Source organism: Lepisosteus oculatus, chromosome 14, assembly GCF_040954835.1.
Source record: "Lepisosteus oculatus isolate fLepOcu1 chromosome 14, fLepOcu1.hap2, whole genome shotgun sequence".
NCBI lineage: Eukaryota > Metazoa > Chordata > Actinopteri > Semionotiformes > Lepisosteidae > Lepisosteus > Lepisosteus oculatus.
Genome location: NC_090709.1, coordinates 41,390,363 through 41,407,042, shown reverse-complemented (window position 1 = coordinate 41,407,042; position 16,680 = coordinate 41,390,363). Strand labels below are relative to the sequence as shown.

General features: G+C 55.4%; 1 protein-coding gene across 5 annotated transcripts; it reads right to left on the bottom strand.

Moving 5' to 3' along the window:
* Nucleotides 1-5,293: 5,293 nt before the first annotated feature.
* Nucleotides 5,294-16,594, bottom strand: LOC138242442 (leukosialin-like). Of its 5 annotated transcripts, XM_069197973.1 has the most exons (13): nucleotides 16,455-16,590; nucleotides 12,957-13,241; nucleotides 11,930-11,986; nucleotides 11,677-11,733; nucleotides 11,347-11,403; nucleotides 11,016-11,072; nucleotides 10,685-10,741; nucleotides 10,224-10,280; nucleotides 9,848-9,904; nucleotides 9,073-9,165; nucleotides 8,048-8,098; nucleotides 7,901-7,932; nucleotides 5,294-5,639 (listed from the first exon to the last, which is right to left on the bottom strand). In XM_069197973.1, exons 1-13 carry the CDS (start codon nucleotides 16,528-16,530, stop codon nucleotides 5,541-5,543), a joined length of 1,035 nt encoding a protein of 344 aa, XP_069054074.1. In that variant the 5' UTR covers nucleotides 16,531-16,590; the 3' UTR covers nucleotides 5,294-5,540. The 5 variants fall into 5 exon arrangements, with proteins under 5 accessions (XP_069054074.1, XP_069054072.1, XP_069054070.1 ...); XM_069197971.1 differs by lacking the exon at nucleotides 9,073-9,165 and having other exon boundaries at nucleotides 16,455-16,594; XM_069197969.1 differs by lacking the exon at nucleotides 10,685-10,741.
* Nucleotides 16,595-16,680: the final 86 nt, after the last annotated feature.

The window sequence follows — 16,680 nt, the reverse complement described above, 5'->3', positions numbered from 1 at the left end:
AAGAACAGACTCGGAGCAACAGCCCCTCTGTCTACATGGGAGACAGAAAAGACACACAGGAGGAGGGGCTGGGATGGAGCTCAGGGTTCGATAACTGAAGAGGAGAACTTGTTTCAGATCAGACACCTTCCAGCCGTGTGTTCACACCCCTCGCTCCTCTCACCCCACTACAGGATGACCACGGGACATTGCTGCAGCCTCATTAAGGGCATGGAAGAGGCTGCCAGTGGCTGCTTCGGCGGCTGACCCAGAGATCTCCTCCAGCTGTTTTTCAGAACATTCACCCAGCATAACCTGATTCCATTGCTACAGAGCGTTTTCACAGGAGGACCTGCGTCCTGTTACTGCACCAAGACTGTAAGAGAGGCTACAAGTGAGAGGCTCATCCCTGCTAGAGTAGATCAGAGGACCTCATCCAGCCCCTTCTCAAAGGATCAGAGATCAAGTGTAGCAGAGCAGCAAATGGTATAGTACAGTACAGTATAGTGTAGTGTAGTACAGTAGTGTATTATACAGTAGAGTGTAGTATAGTACAGTATCTTATTGTACAGTAGAGTGTAGTACAGTATTATACAGTATAGTGTAGTACAGTAGTGTAACATAGTAAAGTACAGTAGGCAGTCCACTGGAGACAGCTGTCTCTTGTCCCAGGACTGGGGCTCAGATGACAGACAGTCCACTGGAGACAGCTGTCTCCTGCCCCAGGACTGGGGCTCTGATGGGAGACAGTCCACTGAAGACGGCTGTCTGGGGCTCTGATGAGTATGGAAATGCTGTGAGTGGTCTCACCCTGTCACCATGAGAAGGCAGGATTTCGAATATCTCTACCCAGCTTCCTGTGAAACCCACAGCCTGCAACCAGAGTTCCTCTTCCCGGAACAGAACTGCTGAACCACAGAGCTTGTGAGCTTAAATCGGCACGGTGCAGATTCCCTACGATAAAAAATATCTCTCCTCACAACGGAGCTTGTGAAACATCGCCCTGCTCCTCTTGGCTATGGAAACGCTTTCAGGTTACACAGTGAGCCCTGGAACACCTTTCAGAGGAAACCCACAAGTCCATCCAGAATTTCTGAGGTCCAGTCCATCCTCACCAGACGTACGTGGATCCAGGGCCACAGGGGGCAGCTGGAGTCTGTCCCAGCAAGAAACAGGTACAAGGCAGGGTTCACCCTGGACAGGACACCAGTCCATCACAGGACACACACACGCACACACCCTGGACAGGACACCAGTCCATCACAGGACACACGCACACCCTGGACAGGACACCAGTCCATCACAGGACACACGCACGCACACACCCTGGACAGGACACCAGTCCATCACAGGACACACACACACTCACACACCCTGGACAGGACACCAGTCCGTCACAGGACACACACACACTCACACACCCTGGACAGGACACCAGTCCGTCACAGGACACACACACACTCACACACCCTGGACAGGACACCAGTCCGTCACAGGACACACACACACACACCCTGGACAGGACACCAGTCCATCACAGGACACACACACACACACCCTGGACAGGACACCAGTCCATCACAGGACACTCACACACCCTGGACAGGACACACACACACCCTGGACAGGACACCAGTCCATCACAGGACACACACACACCCTGGACAGGACACCAGTCCATCACAGGACACACACACACCCTGGACAGGACACCAGTCCATCACAGGACACACACACACCCTGGACAGGACACCAGTCCATCACAGGACACACACACACCCTGGACAGTGTGGAAATCCTGCCCCCGACACCAACAGACTGGGAGCCCCCTCACTCTCCAGCACCCCACACTGACACTGGGAGCCCCCTTAACTCTCCAGCCCCCCCGAGAGAAGACAGTCCTGCTCTTACCTGAGAGGGATCCTCCGGCCAGGGAGAGGAGGACCAGCAGGAGAAGCTCTGGGGCTCCTCTGAGTCCCTCCATGACTCTGCGCTCTGAGAGAGTGAACTGAGGGAGCTCAGCTCTTCCTCTCCTGCCTGCAGCCCAGTTCTGCACACTTCCTGCGTGAAGCTCTGTGTTTCTCCACTCTGCGCGTTTCCTCTGAGAGGGAAGGTCTAAGAGTCTCTCTCTGCTGCCACACTTGACTGTTCAACTCTCTTGACCTCCCTGTCGAGAGTCGGTGATGTCAGTGGGGGCCCTGTGAGGGTCTGGTTCCTCATCAGCCAGAACAGACACGGCAGCGGTTTCCTCTGCGACTCCTGCAGTGAATCCTGGGAGTCGGAGGGCCGCGGCTGTGCCGGCGAGCGAGATCGGGCCGGCAGCGGCGGAACGAGACCCTCTGAATGGACACAGCTTGCTCCCCACCCCCACCACCCTCTGCGTAAAGATGCACTTCCTGTCCTGACTGGAGGAGCTCACCCAGCTGTGTCTGGAGAGAAGCCAGGGTATTGGCTTCAACCACAGGGCCGGGCAGCTTGTTCCCTACCCCCACCACTCTCTGTGTAGAGAAGCGCCTCCTGTCCCACTCTATCAGCCCTAGTTTCCTTCACAGATCCAGAGCGCCAGAGCTCACGAGCCCTGGTCCAGTCAGGTCCCAGTGGGTGTGGCTGGGAAACCAACGACCTTCGCTGAGCCCGGAAACGCGCTCCCTTACCGCGGCGCCGTGAACTGCCAGTCTGAAAGTCACTCTGAAAGAGTGTTTCGCCACTCTGAAAGTCCAGGGCTGTCGAAACCCCTCTTGCTCAAGCCCGCAGGAAGTCTGGCGGGGCGATTCTGTCAACAGCTGCAGCAGCTACACCACCCCTGGCTCCCGCTGAGGAGAGTCTACAAACGGCCTTCGAGTCCACAGAGAAAACAGCACTGGATTCCCTGACAACTCTCAAGGCACAGCTGCACGATTCTCATGAACATGTAAAAACTGATGGAGAATAAGAGTGTTCTACAAGCCCATGGCCAGATCTGAGGAGGAGGAGTGTGAGGGTGAAGCTGGAGGTGATCAGACTGAGTGTCTCTCCAGTCCTGTACAGATCTGAGGAGGAGGAGTGTGAGGGTGAAGCTGGAGGTGATCAGACTGAGTGTCTCTCCAGTCCTGTACAGATCTGAGGAGGAGGAGGAGTGTGAGGGTGAAGCTGGAGGCGATCAGACTGAGTGTCTCTCCAGTCCTGTACAGATCTGAGGAGGAGGAGGAGTGTGAGGGTGAAGCTGGAGGCGATCGGACTGAGTGTCTCTCCAGTCCTGTACAGATCTGAGGAGGAGGAGTGTGAGGATGAAGCTGGAGGTGATCAGACTGAGTGTCTCTCCAGTCCTGTACAGATCTGAGGAGGAGGAGTGTGAGGGTGAAGCTGGAGGCGATCAGACTGAGTGTCTCTCCAGTCCTGTACAGATCTGAGGAGGAAGAGTGTGAGGGTGAAGCTGGAGGCGATCAGACTGAGTGTCTCTCCAGTCCTGTACAGATCTGAGGGGGAGGAGTGTAATTGCGAGTACCAGTACCAGCCTACCTCCTGCACCACCCTCTTCCCTCCAGCAGGGGGCTCCACCTCCCACACAGTGCACACCTCCCTGGTGGCCTGCGGCCTGGCCGGACTGGTCAGCGCCGTGATCGCGACGGAGATCAGGTCTAGACAGAGAGCAGCGGGCGGGAGAGAGAGGCAGCAGATCCCCTAGAGAGACGCCTGCACAGGGCTCACCACTCACCCAGGGGCCCATGTAGGCCGGCAGAACTGTACGAAAGCAGTCTGCTAGCGCCCCCTGCAGTCCCGGGAGAGTCGCTGCAGCTGTGCTGTGGAGACGCGGATTTAAGACTCCTCGCTGTAGCTTCGGTTTCCTCTAGTTGTTTTTTTTGTGGATGCGTGCGCACGCCAAGGTAACTGTTGGTCAAGATGCCACTTCATACATACTGCAATCTGTCTCTGTAATCAGCACACATCACACAATCCTGCTGGATCACAGGCTGGCCTGTGTCTGTAATCAGCACACATCACACAATCCTGCTGGATCACAGGCTGGACTGTGTCTCTGTAATCAGCACACATCACACAATCCTGCTGGATCACAGGCTGGTCAGTGTCTGTAATCAGCACACATCACACAATCCTGCTGGATCACAGGCTGGCCTGTGTCTCTGTTATCAGCACACATCACACAATCCTGCTGGATCACAGGCTGGTCAGTGTCTGTAATCAGCACACATCACACAATCCTGCTGGATCACAGGCTGGCCTGTGTCTCTGTAATCAGCACACATCACACAATCCTGCTGGATCACAGGCTGGTCTGTGTCTGTAATCAGCACACATCACACAATCCTGCTGGATCACAGGCTGGCCTGTGTCTCTGTAATCAGCACACATCACACAATCCTGCTGGATCACAGGCTGGTCAGTGTCTGTAATCAGCACACATCACACAATCCTGCTGGATCACAGGCTGGCCTGTGTCTGTAATCAGCACACATCTCACAATCCTGCTGGATCACAGGCTGGTCTGTGTCTCTGTAATCAGCACACATCACACAATCCTGCTGGATCACAGGCTGGTCTGTGTCTCTGTAATCAGCACACATCACACAATCCTGCTGGATCACAGGCTGGTCTGTGTCTCTGTAATCAGCACACATCACACAATCCTGCTGGATCACAGGCTGGTCTGTGTCTCTGTAATCAGCATACATCACACAATCCTGCTGGATCACAGGCTGGTCTGTGTCTGTAATCAGCACACATCACACAATCCTGCTGGATCACAGGCTGGTCTGTGTCTCTGTAATCAGCACACATCACACAATCCTGCTGGATCACAGGCTGGTCTGTGTCTCTGTAATCAGCACACATCACACAATCCTGCTGGATCACAGGCTGGTCTGTGTCTCTGTAATCAGCACACATCACACAATCCTGCTGGATCACAGGCTGGCCTGTGTCTGTAATCAGCACACATCACACAATCCTGCTGGATCACAGGCTGGTCTGTGTCTCTGTAATCAGCACACATCACACAATCCTGCTGGATCACAGGCTGGTCTGTGTCTCTGTAATCAGCACACATCACACAATCCTGCTGGATCACAGGCTGGTCTGTGTCTCTGTAATCAGCACATCACACAATCCTGCTGGATCACAGGCTGGTCAGTGTCTGTAATCAGCACACATCACACAATCCTGCTGGATCACAGGCTGGTCAGTGTCTGTAATCAGCACACATCACACAATCCTGCTGGATCACAGGCTGGCCTGTGTCTGTAATCAGCACACATCACACAATCCTGCTGGATCACAGGCTGGCCTGTGTCTGTAATCAGCACACATCACACAATCCTGCTGGATCACAGGCTGGCCTGTGTCTGTAATCAGCACACATCACACAATCCTGCTGGATCACAGGCTGGTCTGTGTCTCTGTAATCAGCACACATCACACAATCCTGCTGGATCACAGGCTGGCCTGTGTCTGTAATCAGCACACATCACACAATCCTGTGAGACAGCTGGGCTTGCGTGGTGCTCCTGCAGAACAGTGGCTCTCTGTGCCTGGGGACAGGACAGGATGTATCTGGACATGGCGGATCAGACCAGGCTGGACTCCGGGTCCTGGACTGGGGGCCGCTGGTCCTGCTGTCCCAGTGCAGAGTAGTGGACCAGCTTCACGGCCTCCTTGCCGTCCGCCTGGAAGACAAACGCCAGGTTTATTCAGTCCATCACAGGATGTCATCCACCCCTCTGTCTTCCCCCAGCTCTTTCCAGTCCAGGGTCACAGACTGGGGGAGCTGGAGTCTGTCCCAGCAAGCAACAGGCACAAGGCAGGGCTCACCCTGGACAGGACAGCAGTCCATCACAGGACACACACACACACACACACCACCCTGGACAGGACACCAGTCCATCACAGGACACACACACACACCCCCCTGGACAGGACACCAGTCCATCACAGGACACACACCCACCCTGGACAGGGCACCAGTCCATCACAGGACACACACCCACCCTGGACAGGGCACCAGTCCATCACAGGACACACACACACACACCCTGGACAGGGCACCAGTCCATCACAGGACACACACACACACACCCTGGACAGGGCACCAGTCCATCACAGGACACACGCACACACTCACACACCCTGGACAGGACACCAGTCCATCACAGGACACACACACACACACCCTGGACAGGACACCAGTCCATCACAGGACACACACACACACACCCTGGACAGGACACCAGTCCATCACAGGACACACACACACACACCCTGGACAGGACACCAGTCCTTCACAGGACACACACACACACACCCTGGACAGGACACCAGTCCTTCACAGGACACACACACACTCACACACCCTGGACAGGACACCAGTCCTTCACAGGACACACACACACTCACACACCCTGGACAGGACACCAGTCCTTCACAGGACACACACACACTCACACACCCTGGACAGGACACCAGTCCATCACAGGACACACACACACTCACACACCCTGGACAGGACACCAGTCCATCACAGGACACACACACACTCACACACCCTGGACAGGACACCAGTCCATCACAGGACACACACACACTCACACACCCTGGACAGGACACCAGTCCATCACAGGACACACACACACTCACACACCCTGGACAGGACACCAGTCCATCACAGGACACACACACACTCACACACCCTGGACAGGACACCAGTCCATCACAGGACACACACACACTCACACACCCTGGACAGGACACCAGTCCATCACAGGACACACACACACCCTGGACAGGACACCAGTCCATCACAGGACACACACACACCCTGGACAGGACACCAGTCCATCACAGGACACACACACACCCTGGACAGGACACCAGTCCATCACAGGACACACGCACACACACCCTGGACAGGACACCAGTCCATCACAGGACACACGCACACACACCCTGGACAGGACACCAGTCCATCACAGGACACACACACACACACCCTGGACAGGACACCAGTCCTTCACAGGACACACACACACTCACACACCCTGGACAGGACACCAGTCCTTCACAGGACACACACACACTCACACACCCTGGACAGGACACCAGTCCATCACAGGACACACACACACTCACACACCCTGGACAGGACACCAGTCCATCACAGGACACACACACACTCACACACCCTGGACAGGACACCAGTCCATCACAGGACACACACACACTCACACACCCTGGACAGGACACCAGTCCATCACAGGACACACACACACTCACACACCCTGGACAGGACACCAGTCCATCACAGGACACACACACACTCACACACCCTGGACAGGACACCAGTCCATCACAGGACACACACACACTCACACACCCTGGACAGGACACCAGTCCATCACAGGACACACACACACTCACACACCCTGGACAGGACACCAGTCCATCACAGGACACACACACACTCACACACCCTGGACAGGACACCAGTCCATCACAGGACACACACACACTCACCCTGGACAGGACACCAGTCCATCACAGGACACACACACACACACCCTGGACAGGACACCAGTCCATCACAGGACACACACACACACACCCTGGACAGGACACCAGTCCATCACAGGACACACACACACACACCCTGGACAGGACACCAGTCCATCACAGGACACACACACACACACCCTGGACAGGACACCAGTCCATCACAGGACACACACACACTCACACACCCTGGACAGGACACCAGTCCATCACAGGACACACACACACACACACACACCCTGGACAGGACACCAGTCCATCACAGGACACACACACACACACACCCTGGACAGGACACCAGTCCATCACAGGACACACACACACACACACACCCTGGACAGGACACCAGTCTTAGACACCCCCCCCCAAGCCTGACACCTACTGGTCCAGCTGTGCGCGGCTCCACGTCGATCCCTGTGAGAGAGAGAGATAGGCGGTCAGTGAAAGTGGGGTCAGTGCACTGGGGGGGGTGGACACAGCTCAGTGGCATGGCTGAATGGCGGACAGCACCAGAGGGCGTGGGACTCACCAGCGGACAGCAGGTTCTGTAAGGACGCCCCTTCATTCTTCACATCCAGGGCTGGGAACAGAAGGGAAACACGTCAGTGTCGGAGGACTTGTTAAGGAGATACGAAGGGTGATGAGCAGAAATCAGGACAGGAGGTTCGTCTGTACACAGAGGGAGGAGGGGGTGGGGAACAAGCTGCCCAGCCCTGTGGTTGAAGCCGATACCCCGGCTCCTCTCCAGACACAGCTGGGTGAGCTCCTCCAGTCAGGACAGGAGGCTTTTCTGTACACAGAGGGGGGTGGGGGTGGGGAACAAGCTGCCCAGCCCTGTGGTTGAAGCCGATACCCTGGCTTTTCTCAAGACACAGCTGGGTGAGCTCCTCCAGTCAGGACAGGAGGCTTTTCTGTACACAGAGGGGGGTGGGGGTGGGAAACAAGCTGCCCAGCCCTGTGGTTGAAGCCGATACCCTGGCTTTTCTCAAGACACAGCTGGGTGAGCTCCTCCGGTCAGGACAGGGGGCTCCTCTGTACACAGAGGGGGGTGGGGGTGGGGAACAAGCTGCCCAGCCCTGTGGTTGAAGCCGATACCCTGGCTTTTCTCCAGACACAGCTGGGTGAGCTCCTCCAGTCAGGACAGGGGGGCTCTTCTGTACACAGAGGGTGGCGGGGGTGGGGAACAGGCTGCCCAGCCCTGTGGTTGAAGCCGATACCCTGGCTTTTCTCCAGACACAGCTGGGTGAGCTCCTCCAGTCAGGACAGGGGGGCTCTTCTGCACACAGAGGGTGGCCGGCGTGGGGAACAGGCTGCCCAGCCCTGTGGTTGAAGCTGATACCCTGGCTTTTCTCCAGACACAGCTGGGTGAGATCACTACCACACAGACCAAGGGGGTTGAACGGCTCTTCCCAACCGCAACTGTTCTAGTGCTCAACTCTGAGCTGCAGTGCCGGTAGGTGAGCAGTACCGCTTCACGGCCACAAGGTGTCGCCATTGCGCTGCAGAGTCCATGAGGGGGGAGCAGGAGTGACTCTGGGGGGGGGTCAGAATTACCCGAGTCCTGGCGTTTCTGCCTCTTCCACAGGTACAGAGCCCCTCCAATCAGGTGCAACACCACACACAGGGCGACGACGACCGCGATGACCACTGTCGGGACGCAGAGGAAACACAAGCAGCAGGGCGTCAGGAGACGGAGGGGACAGGGGGCAGGTGGTCAGGCTGGCTCAGGCAACAGTGAGCTTACTTCTCCTCCACAGGACATGATCCTCAGGAGACGAGACAGCTCAGGATCTGGCCTGATGGCCTCAAGGCCGCCAGTCTCTACAGTCACTGACCACTGGCTGATTAGCCCCTTACCACTGGCTGACCAGTCCTTCTCCTGTCCCTGACCACTGTCTAACCAACTCCTTGACCAGTCCCCGTCCACTCCCTTACCAGTCCCTGACCACTCCTCGACCGGTCCCTGTCCACCCCTCAACCAGTCCCTGTCCACCCCTCAACCAGTCCCTGTCCACCGTCTGTGTCTGCTCCTCAACCAGTCCCTGTCCGCTCCTCAACCAGTCCCTGTCCACCGTCTGTGTCTGCTCCTCAACCGGTCCCTGTCTGCTCCTCGACCGGTCCCTGTCTGCTCCTCGACCGGTCCCTGTCTGCTCCTCGACCGGTCCCTGTCCACTGTCCGTCCGCTCCTCGACCGGTCCCTGACCACTGTCCGTCCGCTCCTCGACCGGTCCCTGACCACTGTCCGTCCGCTCCTCGACTCCAGACCCACGGCGATCCCCGAAAGCGCGGAGGTGTGGACCGCCAGGGCGGCGGGTCCCGGGAGACGTACCCTTTCCCTGCGAGACCACGGCGCCCGGCCGGGAGGTCAGCTCGGCCTGCCTGCCCCCTGGAGGGAGAGGGAGAGGGGGGCTGCCGTTAAAAACGCGTCACTTCCGAATCCCCGGACGGGATACTCTTCCTCCTCTGGGCGAGCACGCCCGCAGGTGTCACCTTACACGTTCACACCCTCAAACACACACCCCCCCACACACCCAGCCCAGAAACGCCCCGTTAAACAGGCCGACAGGCCTTCGGAAAGAGACATGCAGACTCCACACAGCAGGATCTACAGTCTGTAACACCCCAGCACCCCCAGAGCTGCCCAGAGCACAGGCCACCAGGGTATAGTAACACTTCTGCACGTAGAAGTACTATTTCTCACTTACTCTCAGTACTCGGGTCAGGGCTCTCAGTGGCAGTATGTTTAGTATCAGCTGGTACCCCTGAAAAGAGGAGACACTCCTGTAACAGGTCACCCAGGTGCAGCACGGTTTTCTGAATTTGAGCTTGTTAATTGTTTAATTGCCTCCTCTGGTCAAAAGTAGTCAGCGCAGAGCGCAATGGAGTGGAGTTAAGTGCAAGGGAGTGTATCTCAGTATCTCAGAGTTCTGGAGTGTACTTCAGTGTCAAGGAGTGGAGCAGAGCAGAGCGTAATCAAGTGTACTGTAGTGTAAGGGAGTGGAGTTCAGTGTCACGGAGTGGAGCAGAGCACAATGTCACAAAGTGTATTTCAGTGTAATGGGGTGAAATTCAGTGTAGTGCAGTGGAGGTCAGTGTAACACAACACAGGTCACCAGGATATAGTAACACTTATTGTATGTATGTAGAAGTAATATTTCTCACTTACTCTCAGTACGCAGGTCAAGGCTCTCAGTGGGAGTATGTGTAGCACTTGCTGGCATCCCTGAAAAGAGAAGACACTCCTTTAACAGGTCATCCAGGTGCAGCACGGTTTTCGCACTTAAATAGATCTGATTATGAGCTTGTTAAATGTTTAACAGCCTGCTGCAGTCAAAATCAATTAAGAGTCTAATGGAGTGTATTTCAGTGTAATGGAGAGGAGTTCAGCGATAGGAGTGAAATTTAGTGTAACGGAGTGGAGCTCAGTGTAACAACACAGGTCACCAGGATATAGTAACACTTATTGTATGTATGTAGAAGTAATATTTCTCACTTACTCTCAGTACTCAGGTCAGGGCTCTCAGTGGGAGTATGCGTAGCACTTGCTGGCATCCCTGAAAAGAGAAGACACTCCTTTAACAGGTCATCCAGGTGCAGCACGGTTTTCGCACTTAAATAGATCTGATTATGAGCTTGTTAAATGTTTAACAGCCTGCTGCAGTCAAAATCAATTAAGAGTCTAATGGAGTGTATTTCAGTGTAATGGAGAGGAGTTCAGCGATAGGAGTGAAATTTAGTGTAACGGAGTGGAGCTCAGTGTAACAACACAGGTCACCAGGATATAGTAACACTTATTGTATGTATGTAGAAGTAATATTTCTCACTTACTCTCAGTACTCAGGTCAGGGCTCTCAGTGGGAGTATGTGTAGCACTTGTTGGCATCCCTGAAAAGAGAAGACACTCCTTTAACAGGTCATCCAGGTGCAGCACAGTTTTCGCACTTAAATAGATCTGATTATGAGCTTGTTAAATGTTAAACAGCCTCCTGCAGTCAAAATCAATTAAGAGTCTAATGGAGTGTATTTCAGTGTAATGGAGAGGAGTTCAGCGTTAAAGAGTGAAATTCAGTGTAACGGAGTGGAGCTCAGTGTAACACAACACAGGTCACCAGGATATAGTAACACTTATTGTATGTAGAAGTAATATTTCTCACTTACTCTCAGTACTCAGGTCAGGGCTCTCAGTGGGAGTATGTGTAGTACTTGCTGGCATCCCTGAAAAGAGAAGACACTCCTGTAACAGGTCATCCAGGTGCAGCACAGTTTACGCACTTAAATAGATCTGATTATGAGCTTGTTAATTGTTTAACTGTCTCCTGTGGTCAAAAGTAATTATAAGTGTAATGGAGTGAACATGGGTCACCGGGATATAGCAGCACCTATGTATGTAGATTTAAAATTTCTCACTTACTCTCGGTACTCAACTCATAACTCTCAGTGGCAGTATGCGTAGTGCCTGCTGGTATCCCTGAAAAGAGAAGACACTCCTGTAACAGGTCACCCAGGTGTAGTTATATGAATATGAGCTTGTGAACTGGTTAAGTGCCTCCTGTGGCCAAAAGTAACCAGAGCAGAGAGTGTGGAGTTCAGTGTAACAGAGCATATTTCAGTGTAATGGAGTGGAGCAGAGTGCAATAATGTGTATTACAGCGTAATGGAGTGGAGTTCAGTGCAATGGAGTGGAGCGGAGCAGGGTGTTATGATGTGTATTTCAGTGCAATATTCCAGTGTAATGGAGTGGAGGAGAGCAGAGTGTCATAAAATCAATTCACAGTACGTGTGACGGGGTGCATTTCGGTGTAACAGAGTGGAGCAGAGCAGAGCGTAATAAAGTGTGCTTCAGTGCAACAGAGTGGAACAGAGCGGAGTGCAATAAAATCAATTCACAGTAAGTGTGACGGAGTGTATTTCGGTGCAACGGAGTGGAACAGAGTGGAGTGCAATAAAATCAATTCACAGTAAGTGTGACGGAGTGTATTTCAGTGCAACGGAGTGGAACAGAGCGGAGTGCAATAAAATCAATTCACAGTACGTGTGACGGGGTGCATTTCAGTGCAACGGAGTGGAACAGAGCGGAGTGCAATAAAATCAATTCACAGTAAGTGTGACGGAGTGTATTTCAGTGCAACGGAGTGGAACAGAGCGGAGTGCAATAAAATCAATTCACAGTACGTGTGACGGGGTGCATTTCAGTGTAACAGAGTGGAACAGAGCGGAGTGCAATAAAATCAATTCACAGTAAGTGTGACGGAGTGTATTTCAGCGGAACGGAGAGGAACAGAGCAGAGTGTAATAAAATCAATTCACAGTAAGTGTGACGGAGTGTATTTCAGCGGAACGGAGAGGAACAGAGCAGACTATAACAGAGCGACACGCTCGATAGCTGCCGCTAGCAACGATACCGTTACCACGAACGCTACTCCTCCCCGCCCACTGACCTGGCAGCACCTCCACTTCCGCCACAGTCCGGCCGTTGCAGGCGTAGTGGCCAGCGTCGGACGGGCGCAGGTCGCGGATGCGCAGGGAGCCCTCGGAGTCCAGGCCGTACTTGTTCTCCGGCCTGCTGCCCGCCGTGTCCACGTCCGAGCTGGCGTACCGGGTCACGATGACCTGCGTGCCCGTCTGCTCGGCGTGAGTCCACTGGACAAAGTGCTTCGGTCCTGGAGGGGGGTGGCCGCAGCGGAGGAGCAGGTGGCTCTGGCCCTCAGGCACCGAGATTCTCTCTGGGGGGGGCGGGCGGAGAAAGAGAGACTTTTTACCTACATGCGCTGTACCACCACACTGCTGGGGCCCGCTTCAGTCGGGACTGAATTGGGCCGCGGTGTCTGAAACCTATATCATCCTGAAACTCACCACCCACAGGAGCTCAGCCTGGCCTGTACCTGGAGGGGAGACTCCTGGGAAAGCTGAGGCTGCTGCTGGGAGAGGGGGGACCAGTAGGGGGTGCTCACCCTGCACTGTGTGGGTCCTGATGCCCCAGTATAGTGATAAGGAGACTGTACTGTAAAAATTGTGCCATCTTTCAGACATTAAACTGTGGCTTGTATTAATTTAATTAAACCCCAGGGTGTTTCTGGAGAAGAGTAGGGGTGTCACCCCAGTGTCCTGGTCTAATTCCCCATCATGTCCTCCTAATCACCCCCCTCTCTGAACTGGCTCCATCCCTCTGCTCTCCTCCCCACTGAGAGCTGCTGTGTGCTGAGCGGACTGGAGCATCATCCAGGTGGGGGCTGCACACTGGGGGGGCTGGAGGGGATCCCCCTGACCTGGGAAGAGCTCTGAGTGGAGAGTCCAGCAAGGCGCTATATATAAGTGTGAGGATTGTTATTCTAATCCTCTGTGTTCGGAGCGCAGCGAAACAGCAAGTAAAAATAAGAGGAGCAGGACTGTGGTTTCAGAGAGGGAAACTGTGGTCCAGCAGCCCCATGTGAGAGCCTCTCAGTTCCTCTCTCCTCCTCCCCCAGCCCGACAGAAATCAGGAACAGACTGCCCCGAGGTTTCGCAGGCCAGGGTGCTCTTGAGAACCGGCTCTCGCCCCGACTCTCGCTGGGGCCAGTGACGGGCGACAGCCGGGGCTCGACTGAGGAACGACTAGAGAGCCCGGCAGGAGATCTCGTCGCACTGTGAGCGAGAGAGAGTGAGAGTGTGAAAGAGAGAGAGAGTGAGAGTGTGAGTGTGAGAGAAAGTGTGCAGTGTGGGTGTATGTGTGTGAGAGTGTGCTGTGTGTGTATGTATGTGTGTGAGAGAGTGTGCGCTGTGTGTGAGAGAGTGTGCGAATGAATAAAGAGTCCGGCAGGAGATCTCATCACACTGCGAGAGATTGAGAGTGTGCGGTGTGAGTGTGTAAGTGTGTAAGGGTGTGGTGTATGCGGTGTGCGCAGTGTGTGTGTGCTGTGAGTGTGTGCAGTATGCGGTGTGTGCAGTGTGCAGTGTGCGAGAGTCTGTGCTGTGAGTGTGTGCAGTATGCGGTGTGTGCAGTGTGCAGTGTGCGAGAGTCTGTGCTGTGAGTGTGTGCAGTATGCGGTGTGTGCAGTGTGCAGTGTGCGAGAGTGTGCAGTGTGTGTGTGTGGAGTATGTGGTGTGTGCAGTGTGCGAGAGTGTGCAGTGTGCAGTGTGCGAGAGTGTGTGGAGTATGCGGTGTGTGCAGTGTGCGAGAGTGTGCAGTGTGCAGTGTGCGAGAGTGTGTGCTGTGAGTGTGTGGAGTATGCGGTGTGTGCAGTGTGCGAGAGTGTGTGCTGTGAGTGTGTGGAGTATGCGGTGTGTGCAGTGTGCGAGAGTGTGTGCTGTGAGTGTGTGGAGTATGCGGTGTGTGCAGTGTGCGAGAGTGTGTGCTGTGAGTGTGTGGAGTATGCGGTGTGTGCAGTGTGCAGTGTGCGAGAGTCTGTGCAGTGTGTGTGTGTGGAGTATGTGGTGTGTGCAGTGTGCGAGAGTGTGCAGTGTGCAGTGTGCGAGAGTGTGTGGAGTATGCGGTGTGTGCAGTGTGCGAGAGTGTGTGCTGTGAGTGTGTGGAGTATGCGGTGTGTGCAGTGTGCGAGAGTGTGTGCTGTGAGTGTGTGCAGTATGCGGTGTGTGCAGTGTGCGAGAGTGTGTGCTGTGAGTGTGTGGAGTATGCGGTGTGTGCAGTGTGCAGTGTGCGAGAGTGTGTGCTGTGAGTGTGGAGTATGGGGTGTGTGCAGTGTGCAGTGTGCGAGAGTGTGTGCAGTGTGCGTGTGTGGAGTATGCGGTGTGTGCAGTGAGCGAGAGTGTGCAGTGTGTGTGTAGTGTGAGAATGCAGTTTGCGCTGTGTGTGAGTGAGTATGCGGTGTGTGTGTGCTCAGTGTGTGCAGTGTGCGCTGTGCGTGTGGAGTATGCGGTGTGTGCAGTGTGCGAGAGTGTGCGGTGTGAGAATGCAGTGTGCGCTGTGTGTGAGTGAGTGTGCGGTGTGTGTGTGCGCAGTGTGTGTGGCCAGGCTGGTGGAGAACACAGACCCGTGACCGGGGCCTGAAACCGTTACTTCCCCCTCGATCCGAAACAGAGAGCCCGGGATCCTCCAACAGCCACTGCGCCGCGGCGGTGGGGGATGAGGAACGGTCCTCCCCGCCCGCCGCCCTCAGATTCACCGACCCTGCAGAAACCCGCGCTCGGCTCTTCACCAGCGCCCCTCGCACCCCCACCACCGCTACCACAGCAGACCAGCCGCGGTGCCGCCAAGCCCAGCTCAACCCAGCGAGGCCTCCCAGCCGGGGACAAGCGGAGCGGAGCAGAAAACCCGCCGTACGACAAGAGCGTGAGGCCGAAGAGGGCGCTCGCTTCCTCCGGCTCGGGAAGCGAGCCGCTGTCGAACAACACAAAGGAGCCGCTGTTTTCTCAAGCATTGCGGATCCAGTTTCTCAAGCTGTCCAACTGAGCGACGTCGTCGGACGCCGTTGTGCGTCGTGGTGCTGTCCAGCTGTGGTGCTGCAGTACTGCCAGACTCCCCCCACCAAGAATATACGTTTCTCAGTCTCTTCGACGTATCTGCACTGAACCCGTCACCTGCAGAACGCGCGTCTTCAAACAATTTCGGACCCTCTTTTGGAGCGACAGCTGCAGGGCTTGGCAAAAAAACTCCGGCCGAATTCTCTTCTCGAGGAGACGACGAAACAACCTCCCCCCTGCATTTCCCATCCATCCTGAAGCACAGCAGGCGCATCAGAACGTGTCCAGTCCTTGCCGAGACCCTAACGCCGGCTCGGGGCCCGCCTGGATCACGCACGCGGTGTGAAAGAAGAGAGCTCAGCGGGTCCCCTCCGGATCGACGCGCGAGAGACCGAGACCGCAGCCTGTGGCTTCCCTCGGTCACACAACCTCACGTTCGCCGTTCCTCGTCTCCACCCTCCCCCCCTCCCGCCCCGGTGCGCGCTCTGTGCAGCCTATACCCCCCCCCGGGGGGTCCGGGACCACGGCGGCGGCGTTACCTGGCCCGGAGCAGCCCCCCAGGGAGAGCAGCGCCAACAGCAGCAGGAACATCGCGGCGCGGCCCGGGCTCCTCATCTGTCCGGCGGGGAGGACGGGGAGAGACTCTGGACACTTCCTCTTCTGAGGCAGAGGGACTTTCACGCTGCCCAAGGGGGGGGGGGGGGTTGGCTCTTCCTGTATTCAAGCAAAGCAACACAACAGCAGGACAACAGACAGGCCCATACA